Here is a 17,080-nt window from a genome sequence, read left to right as displayed (position 1 = left end):
CGAAATAGCAGGGTGTTCAAATACTTATTTTCCTCACTGTATATTTATTTTTTTTGAAGACTCAGTTAAGGCGGCATGCGCGTGTTGTTAAGGCGGGCCGCCTAAACTGCAAAGTGCTGCGGGAAACCCTGGGAGCTATAGAGCCAACATACCACTGCTCAAGCCTAAATGTGATCTCAGATCAAAGTATTTACTATTTTGAACATGGCTGCACAATTTTGAGTTTTGTGCATCCTAAAGTCCTCAAACACCTGTTCGTAAAATGAAAATTAATGTACGAAATGATAAAAAATGAAAAGCTTAGCAATTTAGCTTCGCCAAATTCTTTAGAGTATACTGACAAATTTTGAAGTCAATCCGCTTAATTCTGTAGGAAGAGTTCGTTACAATTTACAATGTTAAATACAACGTCTGAAAATGGTCAAAATCGTCCAAAAATGCAAATTCAATTCAAAATGCTGAACTTCCTGTTGGGTTTAGGGGGTGGCTCCAAGAGGCTTTTTTGTAAGGTTGGACATGATACATATGCATACCAAATCTCATAGGTCTAGGTGAAACGCACTGCTGGGGCTATTTCTTTGAAATTTTGTAGGGGGCACTATTGAGCCAATGTATGACAATGTATGGCCATGTGCTATTTGTTCGGGTCACATGATGTCACTGTAGCTTTGCGCCGAAATCTTTACAACCAACGGTCTCAGTTATGCCTGCGATATGTTGTGCAGTTGGCTGCAACAACAGCCGAAAGAGGAACCCCGAACTGGTATTTTATTCTATACCAAAAGAAAAGGATAGAAGAAAGAAGTGGTTAGCTGTCATTCGAAGACACCCACGTCTCACACCTTACTATGCAATGAACACTTCGTGTCAGGTAAGCCTTCGCCTCAACTTAGCTACGTAGCTAGCTAGCTATTAGCAGCTAGGGACGAAACAAGCTACCGCAAACTGGAGATTAGCTGCTAATGCTAGCTTTCGGGGCATTTGGAAAGTCACTATTTTATACCACTAACAAGGCTCAAAATAGCACCACACTTCAACGGTAGCATAATTACATGTAAACCGAAGCATTGAGAACTCTGTAAGTGTACAGACAGTTTATTAAAAAGATAGCTATATTATAAAGACTGCGTCCGATTGCGTCCGCATGTAAACATGTAGGCTACAGTCTTTATAATATATCTTTTTAATAAACAGTCTGTACACTTACAAAGTTCTTAATGCTTCGGTTAACATTTAGGGACCCTCATTATGCTACCGTTGAAGTGTGGTGATATTTTGAGCCTTGTTAGTGGTATAAAATAGTGACTTTCCAAATGCCCCGAAAGCTAGCGTTAGCAGCTTGCTAATCTCCGGTTTGCATGAAAACATATCCCAGAGAACAGTTGACTCGGTATTAACCCCTGTGTTCATTTTGCGCCAGAATTGTCCTTTAAACCTATATTTCACATAAACACAAATCCCGAAAGTAGGATGATGTCAAAGTTAATTTTTCGGTCTGCCTATGCAAGTCCCTTTGTTTAGCCCATGTAGTAGATAACTTCATGAAAAGATGTATCAGCCACCATTTGCTTAGTGCTATCCTAGCAGTTAAAATGAACTAATTATTGGGCTAAACCCAGTAGTTTTAAACCTCCCAGTTTTCCTTATCTGTCCCTTATTACAACCTACATAGGTTCTAAGAGAGAGAGACTCAGGTTGTAAAATATCTCACACATTTTATTTTACTATACTCTGACTTTCTAGGAGCAAAACAGGATTTTGTGCCCAGATTTTCTGCCCAGTCTTTATGCACACACCTCGGCGAGGGAGAGGGATAAGCAACATTATGCCTGCAAAAAGTTTCAGCAGACTCAGCTGATGAAGCGCAAGATACGCGAGACCTGCAGCAGTCTTGCTGACCATTCAACCACCGATGTGGCTGACGTGGAGGAGCATGAGGTCACTACTTCCACTGAACACAACTATACAAAAGACACAGGCCCTGGCATCGTAGAACCATGCGTGAATCCATCCTGCCAGGCTACGATGTCAGCACTGGAAAGTGAGTGTGCACGGCTCCGAGGCGAGGTCCGTGAGTTAAGGGCCAGGGCAGAGGAGCGGTCCCTGAATGAGGAGGCATTCAGGGATAATGACACCATGGTGCTGGAACTCACAGGTCTTCCGCCCTTCGCCAAATTAATTGTTTTGTTTAATTTTCTATCAGAATTTCTTACAGTTGGACAATCAATCACCCCATTCCAATGTTTGATCCTAACATTAATGAGACTGAGGCTTAATGGACATGCCGCTTTACTTTTTTGCTTACTTATATGGAATATCAAAGTCAACTGTCGTCAGAGTGTTCAATAGCACATTAGATTTAATGTATTTCAGATTATCAGATCTAATCTTATGGCCACCAAAAGAACAAATTCAAAATAGTCTCCCAATGTGTTTCAGAAATAACTTTAAGAACTGCACCTCCATCATTGATTGTTTCGAAATATTTATAGAAAAGCCAAGTAACCTAAGATGCCGTGCACAGACATACTCACAGTACAAGCACCACAACACTGCAAAATACCTGATCTCAATAACACCACAAGGTGTTATATCTTATGTGTCAAAAGGATGGGGTGGTCGCACAAGTGACAAGCACATAACGGAAAATTGTGGCTTTCTTGATAAATTGTCACTAGGAGATGTCATTCTAGCTGATAGAGGCTTCAGTGTGAAAGAGACAGTGGGTCTGTATTGTGCTCAATTGAAAATACCAGCGTTTACCAAAGGCAAGCAACAGATGCATCCACTGGAGCTAGAGGCAACTAGGGGACTCGCAGCCGTCAGGATCCACGTGGAGCGAGTCATTGGCCTGTTGAGGAATAAGTACACTATTCTTCAGACCACCATCCCTCTGTCCCTCTGCCAAGCCGGCATGCAAGGACAGCCCTCTATTGACAAAATGGTAACAGTTTGCTGTGCTCTTTGTAACAGTTGCCCGTCCCTACAGAGTAGAGAGGTGATACAATTGCTTTTCCTTGTAAAGTTTAATGTATAAAGTATCTCTTTAGTATTTGTGTGGACTCTTAACTACAATGAACAACTACTATACATGCAATTAATAATTATTTGTTTATTGTCCATTTGTGGCTGTATGGATCAAATGTATTTGTTACATGACTACAAACACATGCACACAATACAACATACAATATATACAATGACAAAAGAAGAAGAAGAAAAAGAATATAATATCAATTCAATACATCAATTAATTCATTTATAAAAGCTGCAACTCTGTTCTTTTAAATCAAGGCTGGCTGCCTTTCTTTAACCCTGTTCTAATCCTTCTCTAATCCTGTTGTCCTCGGGTCAAATTTGACGCATTAAAAAAATAAAAATAAAAGTCTATCGGAAAAGTGGGTTTCTTTCAACCAAATGTTCAGTGGATGCTTTCATGTGATGGTGCTTGTCTAGTTTTTTTTTTATCTTTCTCCTGATTTTGAAAGATGTTTGATAGTTCATCATATTTCACAAGTTTTTGCCTTGGCTCTTCCCATGCACATGCCTTGTCGGTGCATGCCTGTCCCTCTCTACGCTCAACAGCAGCTAGGAGTGAGAACATTAGTGCTGCGGCCGAAAATCACACAATCAGAAGGAAACAAGACATGACAGAAAACCAGGCTACCAAAATATGACAGGAAAACAGACTACAATAAGACAAGACAAAACACCAAAATCATAACAATGACAACAGTCCCTGCCTCCTGCACCACTACCCATGGCCATGTTGGCTTAGTGTTAAGAGCCTGTGAATGATGGACCTGTTAAGTGAAGAACAAACTGTTAAATAGTGAATATCTTTTCAAAGGCTAATTCTCCTACTATTGCTGTAATGGATAGCATAATAATAGTTGGAGTCGTAGATCTTCTGTAAACCTTCTGTAGGACAATCCAGGTAGCAGCTAGCACTAAAACTGAGCAGCTAAAGCTCTAGCAGAAAGCTGAAGTGCTCACTAGCTGCACTGACATCAACAATGATCAGAGTAACCCACCACAAACTGTTCACATAAAGTCACAATCGCCTCGTTTCCCTTCCCTTCATGTTCTTTCAATGAGTATAAACACATCTGACATTAAAGAACATTATCCAGATTAATGACAGCTAGCCGTGACGCTGGCAAGCTAACAGCTGTGGCAAGCTACCAGCTGTTAGCCACTTAGCTAGCTAACAACTCGATACCTAGTAAGATTTTTATAATACTTACATTTCCCATGATTAAATATAAATCCTTGGTGGCCAGGTGCCGCACTTTCACGTCTTTCACCCATCCAGCCACAGCATATTGATATGCATCCGTACTCTTGAAGCCTTCAAGCTATCCCCACTGTATGGGGAGGGGTTATGCACAAGATAAATATATAAATCATGGAAGGCCAATTGGGGCAAGCCTGGGGCAGATAATAATGGACAAAAGAAAACTGGGGGTAACAAATAAGGATCGGAGCCTAAAATTGAAATTTTCTCCAGATATCTCTGTCTCTCTCTCTCATTCAAATGGGCAGTGTGGGCGGCCATACTAGGCGAGATCGGTCGTAAATATGGCGGCGTTCTATTTGGTAGTGACGTAGGTGGCATCTATGAATATGTTCGAGTTACAACAACTTTCTGTTTCATGATGTTACATCAAAGTTTGCCGTGCTGCCACGGCGACACCCTTCTCTCAGATAATCAAAATGTTCAAATGAAGCATCATCATGGTCTTAAGCAGGGTTCGAATTACGTGGGAGCCAGTGGGAGCTGAGCTCCCATAGAGAGAGGATGAGCTCCCATGAAAGCCGTAAAATCATACACATGTGGGGGTCTCTAAAAATCATCATTATTTAAATCACAAATAAAGCACTTTTCCCAAACACACGGAGCTCTGAAGCAGACCTGTGCATCGCTTAGTGTCCACTCTCGCTGTAAAAATAGAGACGAGCAGCAGCACAGACCACGGAGCTGCTGCAGCGGCCTTCCGTGGTCTGTGCAGCTTCAGGTTTATAATGGACTCGCTCTGCTGTCGACATGCTGTGGCAGATGTGTCCCGTTTGTGCTCCGTGTATTTCTGTCGTAGTTTTGGTTTCCCACCTCCGATCTAGAGCAGCATACAGCCACTTCCCTAGACTTTTGTCTCATTCAGAGTCTCAAACGGGGCTCTGTCAGAAGGTCTGAGATCTACCATATCAGCAGAGCAATCATGTAATGCACAGCAGACTATGATGCAGGTAGATTATTTTCAGAAATATGTGACTTTATTCTTGTCAAAATATCACGACTCCTCCAAATCTCAGAGAGCACAGATGAGTTATATTTTGAATGTGCACAAAGTTTTGAACATGAGCAGAAATCTTGCTCAAACACATCTGAAATATTACAGTCCAGGGCTTTATTAATTCATTAAAATGAATTCATGTATCATTGAGGTGAATAATTGTCATATGCACATTTAAGTTACTTCCCCAACAAAGGACACAAAAGAGGAGGGAGGAGTAAATTATGCCTCTAGAGGCTACATGTGCTGACTCAGATATAATTAGAAAAGTCGATCTACAGGAGAATAAATAGCAATACAGAATGCCTGACAGCCTTTTGTAATATATTCCATTATGTTTTTATATTTGGATTGTAATCTATGTTCCCTTTACATAAAGATATTTCCAGCATACATTGATTCAGAAAAAGGTAAATAGGTGCATAAAAATTCATCTGAATGCAGGAAATGAAATGTTTAATGCTGTTTAATGTTTTTTAAAGAGACCCCCACAAAGATGAAATCATAATTCGAACCCTGGTCTTAAGGCTTTCCTGAACACTTTTGAGGTGGATCTGGTCAACCTGCTAGGTAGAGGACATCAAAGTGTAACGACTGTAACTTCCTGTTGCCAGTAGGGGGCACTATGATTATTTCTCAATTTTTATACGAAGATGTCTTCAGGCCAGTACCCTTATAAAGCCTGAGCAGTTTGGGGCAGATTGGACAATGTATAGTCTAGTTATTAGGAACAGAACTTCCTGTTCCATGACGAAACATGAAAAATCAACGCCATGCTGTTTGGCGTGCGCGAAAAAGCTTTGCAATTTAAGTCAAAGTCAATTTTGAAGTCAATCGGGGTAAATCTGTAGGAGAAATTTGTTAAAGTACAGCCCGGGAATGGCCAAAATCATCCAAAAAGTAAATTTTCAATTCATAATGGCTGACTTCTTGTTGGGTTTAGGGTTTTTTTTGTATGTCTTGATACGATACACATGCCTCCCAAATTTCATGCCTCTACGTTAAAGTGAAAAGAGGGGGCTTTAACTGGTTTAACTGGAAAACTCGTAGGGGGCGCTATTGAGCCAATTTGCCATACCTTAGGCCGAGACCCATATCAGATCGCAATTTTCAGTCTGATATGCGTACCAATTTTCATGCGTTTTTGAGTAGCCCAAGCACCTCATATCTGTGTTCAAACACATATAATAATAATAATAATAATAATAAGAAGAAGAAGAAGAAGAAGAAGAAGAAGAGGAAGAAGAAGAAATTAAGAAAAACATTCGAATTTCAATAGGGCCTTCGCCCCTGACGATGTCGGTGCTCTAATAATAATATAAATAAATAAATAAAAATAATAAAAATATAAAACAATAGGGTTCTACCCCTTCGGGTTTCAAGTTCTGATAACCAAGAACTTGAATAAAAAATTCCTAAAAACAATTGGAAAGATAATATAATGAATAATGGTGAGTTCAGTCATTGTGAAGCCTTCATATATTTAGGAGAGCTTGAGCTTTCTGTTTAACTTCACAGTATGATTTTTTTTTTTTTTTTGCAGACCCCAGCAGGGCCATTCCATGTGGCTTGTCCAGCACTGTGCCAAAGACATCTTGATGGCTCTTGCCTTCCTTCACAGGGAAGGCTACGTCCACGCTGACCTCAAGCCACGCAACATTCTCTGGAGTGCTGATGACGAGGGCTTCAAGCTCATCGACTTCGGCCTCAGTTTCAAAGAGGGAAATCAGGTGGGTGTGCCTGGGAATTTGAAGGTCAGTATAATAGAGCACTTGGGTGAGAGAGCTAGAGATGTGACCGCAAAGAGAAGAGATCACTTCTAATTAAAAAAATTGCATATAACATTAAAGCTGCTTTGCCTGGCCATAAGCAACCGACATGTTTCTTTAATTTTGAGTTTAAATGCACTATTGCAGATGAGATACGTTTTTACCTCGTCCAAACAAACTAGTGTGCGTTGAGTAATGTGAGCTCCTCTCTCTTTGGCTTGCTCATCAATCAGGTTATAACCAGGTCGACTTTGTGTTTGAATGGGGTAACCCTCCTTGATCTACTCGGCTTCGCGACCCAGGTAGCGAGGTGGGTTTGATCAGAGTAGACTAGTGTCGATTTCAATGTGAATTACGCTGGGGCGGGACAAATTATGATTGGTTGGAAATGACAGTGGGGCGGTCTTCACCGGTCCCCGCGCACTTTGAAAAAACAACGTAGACTTTATCTCATTGTGCTTTACGCTAGGTTTTCACCATAGACTGTATACAACTAGGATTTTCACAGACAGCTTCAACGACAGCAGATCGGAGCGGTTTAATTCATTTCTGAACAGCCGCTGGCAGTGTGTGCTCGGATGTTCAGTAAACTGCCTTTTGCAGAACGGTTGCGGAGTTTCACAGGCAAAACTGCCTGTAAAAACCCAGAGTAAAAGTAAATGTATGAAAATAAGTTTTGTTTATTTCTCTCGGCACTGCCGCTCTTACTCCCTCTCTCTGGCACAAGACACCCGTGCAGACTGCAGTTCAGTGCTGCTGCTGCTCTCTTTTTTGCTCTCTTTTTTCGAGTCGTGAAGCCGACAGCAAACCCACCTTTACTTTAAATGTTCTCCCCTCGTCTTAAAATAGTCAAAAATCAATACTAGAGTAAACTACCTTCTTTTCCAGCTGCTGCAATAATTATGCAGAGGAGGGGAAATCAGTCTGCACAGATCATCTGATAGAAGTGTTGGTTATTTATTTGTGCTTTAGAATGTAATCACTGCGAAACAATCATAAAATAAGCTTTATTTATCTCTCCTTACTGTACAATAACGGATTCAAGTAGCTACGAAACATTAGTTCTGCTGGTATACAGATGTGACAAGTTAGCTGTTCACTGAATACGATAGGTATTAATTGTAATTGTTATGCATTGCTGCCGGGTTGACCCAGGTGATCTCTGAATTGTCATGACCAGAGATATACCCATGTAAACTGTCTTGGTTTGAATTTCCAAAAGGAGGGTTGAACCCTGATCAGACAACACTAGCCCAGCCCTGGTAGGTGGTGTGAAAGAGCTATTACTCTTTCCCACACTGGGTGTTAGATACTACACATCTGCCTCCTTTCTGAAATTTGAATTTTGAATTCAGACCTATAGAATTTGACTTTTCAATTTAAATAAATCTTCATATATTTTCATTCTGTTAATGTCTTTTCATTTATTTTAGTGACACAGTTAGGAAAAGCTTTGTTAAACTACGTAAATTTTACTTTTCTGTATTGTTTTTATACTGTAAGATTACATTTGGACCACCAACAATGTACTGTGGCCACCAAGTTTAGGGGCTTGGTGGCTCTGGGGCCATTGCTTCAAAAATATTACCTTTATCTGATTGAGTGTTGATTCTATCTCTCTCCCTGCCTCATCTCCTCCAGGATGTCAAGTACATCCAGACAGACGGGTATCGTGCTCCAGAGGCTGAGCTTCAGAACAGCCTTGCTCAGGCTGGGTTGGAGGGGGACTCAGGCTGCACAACCGCTGTGGACATGTGGAGCCTGGGCATCATCCTGTTGGAGATGTTCTCAGGAATCAAGCTCAAAGACACCGTCCGCTCGCAGGAGTGGAAGGTATGACAACGCTCTACTCAGGGTGGATTGCTGATAATGATTTAGTAGAATCAGACGATTTCAAAATATGTAAATGTTTTTTTTAAATGTAAAATGCTTTACCATCCCTTGCACAATTATACACTATTAGAGTACCAAATTGGATGTATAATAAGAACTGGAAACAGCGTTCAAGGCGGAGGCCTGTTTAGTCCTATGAGCGTTCTTCAATAGCTCATAAAGCCTTCATGGAGCCAACAATTACCCAGATTATTGGCACTGCTTCCGCACTGTGCAACCTATAGAGCAGGCGCACTAGAGACCGCCAATAGCCAATGATTAAATTATTTAATCGTGCAGCTCTTCTATACTTTCCAAATGTTATCGGTCTGAATGGATCAAATTCCGATGGTTAAACCAGTCATTTTGCGGGGGTTGTGACACAAAATTTCTCTTTTACCATGTAAGTCTATGGGGAAAAAGTATTTTGACAGTCCGGGAGTTTCTCCCTGGCACTTTTATGCTTGAGCCCTAATAATAATAATATTAATAATAATTTAAGCGATATACCAACATTTTAAGGTACACCCCCAAGATTTTTTTTGCACGTCTCAAAATGTTTCATATGCCTACCAATTTTTGTTAGACTATGGGAAACTTGGACTAACAAAACAGTGGACTTCAACTTGATTGTTTGACCCTTTGGAAATAAATAAAAATATATTTTTTTTTCAGAAGTCATATATTTGATGATTCCAGGAAGAAGAATTCAAGCAATTGGTGGACTTGTGATTTCTGACATAGACAATATGCTATTTTGAAAAGTGTTTGCATGTTTAAAAAGGTAATTAAACAAAGTAAGAGGAACGTTATTTGTATTTATATTAAAAAACACAATACATTTACACTATAGGACTATATTAAAGGAATAAAGGAAGTTGGTTGAAGTTTCACAAGTTTTTAATAAACTGTTATGAGGAAGGAAAAGTCCAATAGAGTAGAACCGTAGTTGCAAAAGAAAGATAGTATCCTTCAATCTGGTTTCCTCCTCTTTAGGATAACAGTACTGCCATTGTAGACCATATTTTTGCCAGCAACAGTGTGGGGTGCCCTGCTATCCCTGTCTATCACCTCAGAGACCTTATCAAAAGGTAAGTTCTCACACATAGCTATTAATTCAGACTGCTTTGATATGACCTCTATGCTATTTACTATACTGTGTATTGACCTGTTTACCTGTGTAAGCAAAGGAATATTGTATATTGTCTATGGTAATTTTGTTACACTGGACTTTTCTTACTTTGTGTCTGTAGCATGCTTCTCAATGACCCAAAGCAAAGATGCACTGCTGAAACTGCCCTGCTGAGCCCATTCTTCAGTATTCCCTTTGGTATGTGTCAATATTTGAGACGTCCTCCAAGATTAATACATCTCTGAGTGAACCATATTTACTGTTTTGTGTGTGTGTGTGTGTGTGTGTGTGTGTGTGTGTGTGTGTGTGTGTGTGTGTGTGTGTGTGTGTGTGCCCGTCCGTGCGTGCGTGCGTGTGTGCATGCGTGCATGCACATGCGTGTGTAAGCTCCTCGCATTGAGGACTTGGTTCTGCTTCCCACGCCTGTCCTGCGTCTGCTTAACCTGATTGATGACAGCCATCTGCACAATGAAGAAGAGTATGAAGGTACAACACCATATATTTTTTCTGTCCTTCAATTATGAATGACTTAGTGAATTTCTTGATTTGATTTCCTGTTTTTTCCAAGTGTAAGAGAGGTAAGTCAAAATGTCTGTCATTGTTTCTCCCAGAGATCCTGGAGGACATGAAAGAGGAGTGCCAGAAGTATGGCTCAGTGGTTTCTCTGCTCATCCCCAAGGAGAACCCAGGGAAAGGACAGGTTAGACTGTTATTCTATAAACCAGCAATCTTTAAAACAAATCATTTTAATTAAACAAAAACTTATGGAGTTATAGGGAATTCTCAGAGTAAGAAATACCATTTATTTCACATGTATTTTTATTACAGACATTGTGTTTAAGATGTGCAGACTTCCTTAGGTCATAGCACACCAAACTTTATGAAGACTCCTGCACATAAAATATGTTGTAAAATATGAGGAAAAGGGGTCAATATACTCTTTTTTTAGTTCAAGTGGTTCAAGATTTTAGCGTTTATTCTGTTAATGGACTTCAGTAGATAAGTACCCTTACTACATTGGTACAGTGGTCTCTCCTTTACTAGTCTATATCGGCGACGTTTTATTTACGGGATTGTTTCGATGCGCCGGAGGTTCCTCCGGATGTCTCTCATTTTCGGCCAGATGTCCCTCACCTTCCGCTTTCTTTGTTTTGGCATTCTAAACTCTAGTCATCCTCCGAGCTAGAACTGACAATCAAATTATATTTATCTTTTTTTGAGTAAAATTCTCATCACAAGCTCGACAGCCATTTTAATTCCAGAGCTCGCCTTCCTACGTGCACGTTCCACTAAAACAAGTTCCTTCCCGAGGCTATTTTTCAGAAGCACCGTACCTGTATCCAGCGCCTTGCGCCGCCCAAGACGATTGTGATTGGTTTAAAGAAATACAAATAAACCAGAGCACATTTTTCTCCAATGCTGGAATGTTGTGTGGACTAGCCAGAGCTTCCTCCGCAGCACTGTGGAGGTAGGTCTGGCAATGCGAGATTACTCCTTTACTCACCCCCAATGTCTACTGGGTGCAGCAGCTGCATGGCTGTCCACTCTGGTGCAGGAGATGATCCGCTAACATTCACTTATGAGTGTATATAAATGCTTGTAATTTTCTAATTTGTATAATTGTAATTGTCTTAAAATTAATTTTTAATAATACATGTTATGTGTCTCAGCATTTAAACAAAGTCTTTTTGTTTGTAGCAAGTGAGAGAGAGAGAGAGAGAGAGAGAGAGAAGAATGCTTGTTAAACAACAAAACATTAGACAAGTAGAAATCCGGGGTTAAGCACACGTTCAGTCATTTACCTATTAATTCCTCAACATGTCCTGTGTGTTTCCATCAGGTTTTTGTAGAGTATGCCAACTCCAGTGACTCCAAAGAGGCTCAGAGGCTGCTGACGGGCCGCACCTTTGATGGGAAGTTTGTTGTGGCTACCTTCTACCCTCTCAGCGCCTACAAAAGAGGTTACTTGTACCAGACTGTGCAGTGAAGTCCTACAGCTCAATTTACACCTCTGCACTGTTTGCAAGAAAAACACAACTCAATAAGGCTACCACAGGGGAGAAGTAATGTTCTCCCTTTGAAAATAACTACAGCCAACCCAAAGCTATGAGTGGTTGCCCTGCAGTTTGAGTTCAAATGATTCCGTTATTAATGAGTGTAGTTAAAAGTTTTTTTTACAGTAAATCTGTGTTCCATGCAGAGTGTAAATTGAACTCAGCTATGAGAAGTGTACAGCAACACTTTATTTCTGCTGTCTCCAGTCTGCACTACTCGTATCAGTGCACATCCATCTAGTTCTTATAGGTTACCTGCACCAATCTCATTTATTGACTCTGAGCCAGAGGTCTGTGGTCTGGATACAGCAGTTCCTGTTCTTGCTTCCGTTTCACTCTCATTCATTCATAGAAATTACCACAATAAAAGAATGTGTAATTAAGACAAGTACAATCTTCTCTGATGTGGGTGGACAGAACAAAGCCTTTGTCAGAAGAGGAAGTTTTTTCAAACATTGATTAGAAACATGTAGCAGGAAACACTGATCTCCTAGTAGTATGAATGCGAATGTCTGTCAACCTGTTGAAAAATAATAATACTTATTAATAATAATACTTATCATATTATTATTTGTTATGTTCAACATTTAATGAGAGAAAATGGTTTTGTAGATGGGATATAGAGGTATCCAACCTCTGCTGGTTCCTTAGGCAGTTTTCAAGGAGAAATAGTTTGGATTGACCCCACAACCAGCTGGTAGTTTTCACTCACTCACTGCCATTATATGAGCTAGCCAAGGGCCCCTAGTGCCCTGTCCTGTAGCCTTATGCTTTGTAGGTTTTTAATATCAAAAGTCTACATAATCATAGAATATTTTCATCATCAGTTGACTATGCTCCCATTCATGAGGACATACAGTGAGTTCTGTGTTTTGACTGCAATGTAGCAGTAGTTTAAAGCGTAACGTTTGTGGTTGCTTTCACCAAAGTTGGACATTTTGAAATCCTCCACATAGTGGATTTAAAGAATGTGTAAGGAAGTGTTACTTAGGGCTGGGCGATATGACGAAATATATTGTGAAAAAGATATAAAAATGTCTATCATATGTATTTTTCTATATTGTTTCTATCATAATGTTGAAAAACCCGCTGCTGAACTGCATTATGGCAATATTTAAATAATTTGGACAGTGCTTTATGTTCTGACCCTTAACTTTATGTATATATTTTGCACTAAAATTCTTATTAACTTGAAAGTGGGAAAATACTCAGGACTTTTCATTTGTCAAGTAATTCACACAGCATTATAAAAACATAGGCTTTGCCATATGGTATTTTCATATAGACTATTCATTTATTAAAATACCAGAAAACATGGTATATTGTGATATATACCATTATCAAATATTGAGATATAAAATTACCTATATTGGGATAGAAGATTTTGACCATATCGCCCAGCCCTAGTTTTACTAATAGAGCCTAGGAAGAAGCATGATTATGTTGGATAGCAGTGACAAAGAGACAGTAAGCTTGGTATTTTTGTAGTGGAATGTACTTGTTGAAATGGAGATAGTTTGTTCTCTTTGTTTTCATTGTCTTGGTTCTACTTTGTAATAATAGTGGATATGTACTACCCATCAAGTCCACTCTGTCACACAGACAGGTTAGATTTTTTCTACACAACTGCCCTGTGACATTTAAGCTAGCTAACTAACCAAAATACTGGTATAACAACAAGTTGTGCTACAACTGCATATGTCGATTCCTTGAGTAGCCCAAGCCGTTGCAGATGCCTTGGAGAATTATTCCCTTCCAACAGAACCCAGTAACAAAGCCAGACTGTTAGACATCAAAATGAAGCAGTCATCTATTTCATCTTCATAAAGCTGGTCATCGCTTATTTTTCCACTGTATTCTTGCTGAAGCCAGACTATGTGACTTTTACTGAACTGCAGCCATTGCAACTAAGTGACAATGATGGTATGCTGGTAATGCTGGTATTAGCTACAGTAAATGCTTAACTGATGGTATTAGCTAAATGTTAAACGACTAAATATTAAAAATAAGATTTAGCATTAATAGCATTAACTACTGCTTTGGATTTAGCAGTACTGTTTACCATTTAGCTAAACTGCTAAGTAATTGTAACAGTTGCACAAGTGAGAAGAGACATTAATTCATCATTCATTCAAGTGACTAAGTAATGTGCATTTAAGACCCATAGTTTAGTTATGGGTCAGCATCAGCATAGAAATTAAACTTTTCATTTGGAAGCAGAATAATGACTTATTTCTTCTCTAAAAGTTCCAAAGTCTTGCTTTACAGTCTTTGGTAAAAGATATTCCTTTAAGGCATTTGAAGTTTGATTTTTTTCCTCGATTTTGTCATTTAGCTCCAAATCTGTCTTCTCTTCGTATGATTTAGCTCCCACCCTTCTGACAAATAAATAGTAGTGTCTGTAGTTTTCTGGAACAGTGCTGCTGTATGTTTACTGACTAGGTCACTGTAAGAATAAACTCACCACAGGTTTACTGTTTGGTATCATATAATAAGTACCGGCCTTAAATTCTGTGGCTTAAAAAGCGCTTTAAGGAGAATTTGGATAGGGATCGACCGATATGGATTTTTTTTAGTGCCGATGCCGATTTTTTTTCATCAGCCTTAGCCGATGACCGATACAGGCTGCTGATTTTCTTGAGCCGATATTTGGAGCCGATACTGCTTTTGCTCCCTCAATTTACATCATAAAAATGTAAACCCTGCCACACTGGATTTGTTTTCGGAATCTGCTCTGTCATTTCTTTAAAAATAATAAACAATAACACAGATCAGTGTAACTTCTGCAATCATCTTACATTCATATCACCCAAATTATGTGTGCAATGTGCATCATATGGATGGGTGCACTGCATGTGGTTAACTGTGCAAGGGTAAAAGGCTTTCATCAACATCTACAACACAGCCTTTATGATACATTCCTTGCTGACATATTATAAGACAGATATAATCAGGTCATCACAAAATGTCCTTTGTCAACACATTTAAATAATTTAAGATAACAATAAACCTGAAAAGTAACCATTGAAATAAAGTGCTTGATTTGTAATTTAAGACTGCCATGGTACTGGAAGCCTGTCAGGCTGCTAGCACTCTGCTAGTGGGGGAGGGGCAGTGCATTGTCTGCACGTGAACTGCAGCGTCTCCAGCGACACAGAGCTGCCTGTGGACACCTGTCTGTAAATAATGCCGGGAAAAAACTATCGGTGAACGCAGCAGCCGCATATCAGCCGATGCCGATACACGTAAAAACGCAAATATCGGCCCAATATATCGGCCGGCCAATAAAATCGGTCTATCACTAATTTGGACATTGTTAGAGAACTGCTAAGTTTGTGTTTGATGATGCATTAGGGCTGCACAATTTGGAAAAAAAAGTCATATTGGGATTGCGATTCAAAATACTGGGATTGCGATTTAAAATACTGCGATTGCGACATAATAGTATCATGAGTCTACTTGCTTGATTATCAAGGAAAATGCACAAAATACAAAAATTCTGAAACATACAAAGTTAAATGTGCATAAAAGAAATACATAAAAAAATATGTGCAATACTTTTTTTAAATAACTTAATATTTTACAAAATTAAATAACTAAAAAATCTTTTCAAAATAGACATTTTCATTTTGCTCAACAGTACAAATGAAATAAATAAAACAATAAATAAGAAAATACAAACAGTTTGTATGCCCTTATAAACAACATTTGAGATGGGTGTCACGTGACCATACACGACACACACGCCACTGCCTAAACAGACACAGAACACGCACACAGAACGCATGCTGTGCGTGTAAATCGCACATTTTTTGCCGTTATGTATGTATGTCACACAGAGTGACATCGCTTAGATTAATCGTGCAGCCCTATGATGCATGACAAATTACTGTGTAGTACACTGGGCTTTTATATGGTATTGAGGTACTGTGCGGGTGTAGACTTGAATTATTATGTGTGTGTGTTGAAAACTAATCTTAACTTCCGAAGCCTTGTCCCCTCTTTTCAAAAGTTGCTGGGGCTTTCTCACTACTCTTTAATAATGGCATATAGTCGTCATAAGTCCCTTTTTATCTTGTATCACATACTGGAGGATGGTAATAGTTCTAAATCTGATAGAAAAGGGCACAGCAGGTTTTTCTGTTGATGGCCGTACCTTAGAATTATAATGTGACTGCTCTGCTTTTATGGATAAAACAAAAGCTTAGTAATTGATCCAGAATTTGTGTGCCTCCAGTGTTTTTGTTCAAAATGAAGTGTGTGCTATGCAGGGGGAAAAAGACGTGTACACCCAAAAGTAGGAACATGCCGCACACATGCCACGTCTTAATGTCACTTTTCACCCATACTATGATATTAATGGACTAGTCGATTTTATTTTACTCCTGGTGACGCTGTGTTAGCGTGGTTAATGCTCACTGTGGCAACAGTTAACCATTAAGAGATCTGAACGGAGGGAGAGACATAAGCCGTAGTTTAATTAGGGCCCGAGCGCCGACAGCAGCGAAGGCCCTATTGAAACTGAAGGAATTATTATTCCTTCTTTCTTCTGGCAAATGAATCGCCTTTTTGAGGGGCTTAACATACTCAAAAACTCACCAAAATTGGCAGTCGCATCAAACCTGGTAAAAATGTACGTATTTCAAGGGTTTTCGGGTATAGGCGCACAAAAATGGCTCGCCAGTGCCCCCTACAATATTTAAAAAATGGAGCCCCTGCAGTACGTTTAACATAGACTAACGAAACGTAGTACACATATGTAGCATGTCAAAACGTACAAAAAAGCTCATTGGAGCCATACCCTAAACCCAACAGGAAGTTTCAAATTTTGAATTGATAGTTCGAAATTAGTGCGATTTTGGCCATTTCCACATGTCGTACTTTAACAAACTCCTCCTAGAGATTTCATCCATCAACTTCATATTTGGTCTGTGCTATCTTAAGACGTTAAAGATGAAA

General features: G+C 39.5%; 1 protein-coding gene across 3 annotated transcripts in view; it reads left to right on the top strand.

Annotated features, from left to right (window-relative positions):
• The window catches only part of uhmk1 (U2AF homology motif (UHM) kinase 1), a 36,882-nt gene extending 23,250 nt beyond the window's left edge, over positions 1–13,632 (top strand). Inside the window, exons 3-10 of one of the 3 annotated variants that reach the window (XR_004108234.2) lie at positions 6,838–7,024; positions 8,705–8,896; positions 9,932–10,026; positions 10,189–10,265; positions 10,455–10,553; positions 10,679–10,767; positions 11,908–13,101; positions 13,431–13,632. Coding sequence is in view for 2 of the 3 variants with exons in the window: in XM_031318208.2 (XP_031174068.1) it covers positions 6,838–7,024; positions 8,705–8,896; positions 9,932–10,026; positions 10,189–10,265; positions 10,455–10,553; positions 10,679–10,767; positions 11,908–12,054 (886 nt within the window). In the remaining variant the exon portion in view is untranslated. Of the gene's footprint in view, positions 1–6,837; positions 7,025–8,704; positions 8,897–9,931; positions 10,027–10,188; positions 10,266–10,454; positions 10,554–10,678; positions 10,768–11,907 lie in introns of all 3 variants that reach the window. The other 2 variants (XM_036007135.1, XM_031318208.2) reach the window with 2 other exon arrangements.
• The last annotated feature ends 3,448 nt before the right edge of the window (positions 13,633–17,080 follow it).

The sequence above is a fragment of the Sander lucioperca genome, chromosome 11 (assembly GCF_008315115.2).
Source record: "Sander lucioperca isolate FBNREF2018 chromosome 11, SLUC_FBN_1.2, whole genome shotgun sequence".
NCBI classification, from domain to species: domain Eukaryota; kingdom Metazoa; phylum Chordata; class Actinopteri; order Perciformes; family Percidae; genus Sander; species Sander lucioperca.
Note: the sequence above shows the minus strand (reverse complement) of the source record. Positions and strands in the feature narration are given on the sequence as shown.